At 34.4% G+C, this 5,516-nt stretch overlaps 1 protein-coding gene across 1 annotated transcript; it reads left to right on the plus strand.

The window, feature by feature from the left end:
- The first annotated feature begins 743 nt into the window (after positions 1–743).
- LOC126773126 (28S ribosomal protein S30, mitochondrial) lies at positions 744–4,618 on the plus strand. Its single transcript, XM_050493748.1, has 5 exons — positions 744–1,280; positions 1,439–1,577; positions 1,976–2,117; positions 3,423–3,578; positions 3,795–4,618. The coding sequence occupies exons 1-5, from the start codon at positions 838–840 to the stop codon at positions 4,562–4,564; spliced, it is 1,650 nt and encodes a 549-aa protein (XP_050349705.1). The 5' UTR covers positions 744–837; the 3' UTR covers positions 4,565–4,618.
- The last annotated feature ends 898 nt before the right edge of the window (positions 4,619–5,516 follow it).

Raw genomic sequence — 5,516 nt, forward strand, 5'->3', positions numbered from 1 at the left:
TAGAGTGGAGACCGCGAATCGGCAAGCGCAGCGTAGGGCGCCCTCCAGCCAGGTGGACCGACGACCTTAAGAAGGTGGCGGGCACCAACTGGATGCAGAAGGCGAAGGACAGGGAGCTTTGGCGCACCTTGGGAGAGCTCTATGTTCAGCAGTGGACAACGATTGGCTGTTGATTGAAATATGAAAAAGTAAAATTTAAAAACCTCTATTTGTTTTGATTAAATCCTGAGAATCATTTATCTCCCAAAACAGTGAATCAGTTACTATGGCAACGTTATACGCAACATTGACAAACTATCTTTGCCTCAATCGCGGTTTCATGATTTCTTGGTCTATTTGTTTCTCTGTCTACGTTTAATACTTTTGTACTAATGACAGCAACCATCAAACAAAATATTAATAACGTCGACGCTCAACTGATACTTGTTAAATGAAGGGAAAAAAAGCTTTGTGTCCATAATTTATTACATATTTATTTGTTATATAATTAATTGTATGTCTCAAAAACTGAATTGACGTAATAATTTATTCATTTTTATACAGAAACTGGATGTTTTATAACATTTATTGGTTGTATTGGTAAGATAAGGACTATTCAAAGATAATTTTAACAGTAATGTTTTTTAAATTGCTTTTATACGATTGGTGTACAGATATTTAGCAATATAATTATTTATGCGGTTAAAATATTGAAAATATTATCTTGCGAGTTGCAACTTGCAACACTTAACCAACTATTGACGTTTAAGTAACCTCACATTAGTCCGTACCTACCTATTACTTCTTATTGTTATTCAATTAAAATAGACAATCATATGGTTTTAGTATTGAATAAAAATGCGTTTGCTTCGTATAAATGGAACATTTCCTAAATTAAGGAAACTCATATATAGAAGATATGCCCAAGCTATACAAGCAGAGGAGAGTGAATACACTGAAGCACCAGTATATCCTCCAATATTAGACATGAGCTTACAAGCTAGAAAATTACGAGAAAGAGAAGCAGTCCATAAAAAAATAGAAAAAATAAATACGGTCGAAGAAAAACAAATAGCTTTAAATATGCCACGATATTACGGTTGGAAATGCGTTATACTGAACGACGATAAAGTACCGTACAATGCATTACCTTTGGTGCAACATTATACAAGAACGAGTTTTAATTATTTGGATAAGCTTCCGGATATTTATTCGCAGTCGTCGACAGTGGCAGATGCTGTGGTGCAAGAAATAAAACCCTATATTGAAGAATGCATAGCTATAGAAAATGAAGGGGTGGAGTGAGTGTCTCATCTTTTCTTGTATAAAATTAAAAAAATCAACATAATTGAGTTGCCCACATTATAATACAAGTTTGGTAAAGAATTTGATGTAACAGTTCTCTTTAGAATTGTATTACTGAAGTAAAGTTTGTCGCTTAATGAAAATATCTTTACAGGCATAAATTTGCGACAATTGTTGATAAACCCGAACAACAACAGATTGAAAATGCAAAGACAAGAAATGTTGTTAGACAAATAAATAGAATAATATCAAACAATTTAACTGATAAAGTATCTCATATTCTTTCATCACAGGTAAAACTCAGTTGTCTTCCTTTTTTTCTTTATTTAATAATGAATGTATATTTAAATTAGTATAGTATAAAATTATATATTACTATATAAACCGTAACCGTAACAGCCTGTGAATGTCCCACTGCTGGGTTAAAGGCCTCCTCTCCTCTTTTTGAGGAAAAGGTTTGGAGCTTATTCCACCATGCTGCTCCAATGCGGGTTGGTAGAATTCACACGTGGCAGAACTTCAGTGAAATTAGACACATGCAGGTTTCCTCACGATGTTTTCCTTCACCGTAAAGCACGAGATGAATTATAATCACAAATTAAGCACATGAAAATTCAGTGGTGCTTGCCCGGGTTTGAACCCACGATCATCGCTTAAGATTCTATAGATAATGCTTAGAATACATTTATAGGTTGATTATGATCCTCGTCATGAAGCATTCTGGTTCGTTGGTGGAGTTGATGTCCCAAATAATGTAGTTAATTGGAGGAAGAAATTTAAATGGCTAAAAGATAGAGCACATGAATCTCTTGACAGGCCCGTGCAATACTTGGGTGAGTAAATAAATAATCATTAACTTTGAATATTATTAAAAACATTTATTATAATCAAGCCGAGTCCTAAAAATAAAACTTACCAAAAAAACTCAGAGCTATTGAGACAATCTCTGTGTAAAGTTCCTTCTCGTAACCTCACTGTGTCCTGCAACTCCGCTGCGCCGCCACAAATCCAGAATCTCGGTTATCACTGTTAAACACCTGTGCTGAGTAGGTTGTATAAGGAATTCATCAATAATAGGCTAGTATTCAAAATTATTTTTAATATGAAGTTGTTGTATGTTAACTAGTCTTAATTTGCAAGAAGGGCTGCTAAAGGTAGACACGAAGAAACTGAAGCCATCATGTAGATGATGGGTTCAGTTTCTTCGTATATATATATGTAATAACACCTGAGAGGTTAATATGGAAACAGATTTTGCCTGCACTGTTCAAAGTGCCCATGATTGGGCTCTTGCGAGAATGGAGTCTTTCAGCCACATTTCCTTGCCTTAGCACTTAAAGCTGCTATACAATAATAAATCATTTTCAGATTATGATCCTTACAATAGCATAGATATTCACATTTTATGAATAGCATTGGGCAAGCACCACTGAATTTTCATGTGCTTAATTTGTGATCATAATTTATCTCGTGCTTTACGGTGAAGGAAAACATCGTGAGGAAACCTGCATGTGTCTAATTTAACTGAACTTCTGCCACATGTGTATTCCACCAACCCGCATTGGAGCAGCGTGGTGGAATAAGCTCCAAAACCTTCTCCTCAAAATGAGGAGAGGAGGCCTTTAGCCCAGCAGTGGGACATTCACAGGCTGTTACGGTACGGTTACGGTATGAATAGCATTAAAGACTGCAAAACCGAGCACAGTGTAATCAGCTTCTAATTGACAAGGCATTCATGAAACATTTTATAGCAATCATGATAATAATGTGCATTATCAAAGCCTGCGAGTTTACGCATTGGATGTGTCCATTAACTCCAATACATTGAAAGCGACAATCCCTTTAAGCTCACATATATCCGTCCATGCATTTTTGACTACCATCTCACAAGAACTTTTGTGTACACACATTACACAAGTGTTGTGTGCACAATAGATGTAGTGTGTCTAAGTGAAGTACACATATAAACCAGGCATTCCTCAGGCTAATAAGGGTTCATTAGTCACAAGGGAGAAAGGAATTTCGCTTTTGCAATCTAAAATCTATTATATTTTATATTACTTACACAAAAATGTATACAAGAACAGAAAACATCATTTTCCATAATGAATGAAAGTACCATGTTTTATGCTCAATAGGTTCTCCGTTGTTAACAATAAGGAATCAGTTCCCTTTGAAGCCAGTAATACCATACAGTGAAGCTGAAAATCCAGAATTTAAGGTGCCATCGTATTCCTGTGTACCAGAAACATTGGGATATTATTCAAACTATCGACATGGTACTAATATTCCAGGTAAAATAATAATATGTTTGAAGCTATTCATGAGTAAATAGTTTTGTATGTTTATTTAATTTAAAATTGTATCTTGTTATCTGTAAAAAATATAGTCCAATTTTAATAAATTTTTTACTAGTCTCTAGATTAATTTATTATTCTGTTAAGTTTGCATGATGGTTTACACAGAAGTTTTATAAACAATTGGTAATGTAGCTAAACTTGTTTTTTTAGGTTTTTGGCCAGGGGATTGTGATGAATTTGGTCTGCTATCTTATCACGGCCGTGGTCACCTTCTAGATAGAAGTGAGTCATATGGTGAAGAAGACAACCTGGAAGCACTCCATTGTCAAGCTATTAAGGCTAGTTTTGGATGGCTGTTAGCTCAGGCCAATTATAAAGGCTTTACAACTTACAATGACCTGACTTATCCATTAGTGACGCAAGCTATCATAACCAATGGTCATCTCATGTCTTTTTATGTCTATCAGTTAAATACAATTACCATGCATAGTGATAAAGTCGACAATAACCCTAAATATAACATATGTTTTGGTACAAAGCCTTTGCCTTTATATGATTCTATTGAAGATGGTAAAGTGAAAGGCTTGAATGAAGGTGTATTGAAAATGTTGGTACAATTTTATTTAAATGGCCCAGAAGAAAGAGACCATGACATGGCACCGTTCCTAGGCAAGGAAGAACAGATAATTGCGGATATTGAAGATGATAACAGACGCTGTTGGTTAGAATCAACATACAAACATATAGTTTCAAACAGACCTAAGCATTTCTTGCCACCGGAACTCTATCTCTGGGAAAAGATATATAAGATTAAATTTAATACTAGATTTTTCGAAGCTAAGAGGAAACCATTTGAATTTGATATTAATCCATTCAACAGGCGGCTTGATGAACATCTGCCCCCCTATATTCCAAAAGTGTTAAGGCCTTATCCAAGAAGCAAAAAGAAGTTTGAAACAACTTACTACCCAAAAGTATAAGTTAATTAATGTAATCCATACTTTACATCATTAAATAAATTATAGTCATAGTCATTTCAAAATGTTTCTTTTGCAATTCTTCATAATAAAAAAAAAACGTAAGAATGTGGATAAGCCTTAAGTAGATACTCAAACTATTAAATTAAAATTTTATTATAGAATTAAAGTCTGCTACTAGTAAAACATAGTCATAGTTTAGATGGTTAAGTATACTTTCTATCAGGTAATCTTCGTGACAGTTTGCCTCCTGTTCCATAATAGTAGTTATACAGTACCACATATGCACTTAATGCAACAGAAATAGGTCATGCAAAAATTGGAACATGTTCCACGTGACCTATCATGTATTTAAAGGAAGGCTTTTCGGTACAGCTACAGCCCGTCAGGATACAACAAAAATATCTAAATATTATATAGATCATAGTTGAAAGATAGCAGTTAACTTACCGGTTCTTCTCATTAGAATCTACATTCCGAACCGATTGTAGCTTTACATTTAATATCATTCTGTAAAATGAAGATTCAAAAGTGCTTGATTTGATAAAGGGTTTGACATCATATACGTATTATACTGTATTGTTAAGGAACCTGACGGTTATAAACATAAAAGTGGCTACCCGCTACCGTACTACAATCGAAGGCTGCCTCAGTGATGCCAACTCCTACAGAATATTCCACCCTAGGACCAATTTCAAATTCCCCTAAATATCGATTAAGAACCCCTAAACTTTTGTTGTTGTAACACACTCGGTTTGAGAGGTAATTTCAAATACAAATTAAAAAAGCATTCAAGCATTATAAAATAGCTGTTGTATTTATGCAGGTGCATTTTACACATTTACATACATTAATTAATTACCTAATAATATTAATGATAACAACAATGAAATTGAACGATTTTTATTTTTCATTCAGTGACCAGAAATCGAATCCCGGGTCTTATACGTGTTGT

This window comes from Nymphalis io, chromosome 14 (assembly GCF_905147045.1).
Source record: "Nymphalis io chromosome 14, ilAglIoxx1.1, whole genome shotgun sequence".
NCBI classification, from domain to species: domain Eukaryota; kingdom Metazoa; phylum Arthropoda; class Insecta; order Lepidoptera; family Nymphalidae; genus Nymphalis; species Nymphalis io.

Bases quoted from the DNA above. Each gene is read 5' to 3' on its own strand.
- LOC126773126 (XM_050493748.1), top strand. From the start codon at position 838: ATGCGTTTGCTTCGTATAAATGGAACATTTCCTAAATTAAGGAAACTC. The intron at 2,118-3,422 runs GTGAGTAAATAA...TATGCTCAATAG, and splicing joins CAGGCCCGTGCAATACTTGG to GTTCTCCGTTGTTAACAATA. The intron at 3,579-3,794 runs GTAAAATAATAA...TTGTTTTTTTAG, and splicing joins ACATGGTACTAATATTCCAG to GTTTTTGGCCAGGGGATTGT.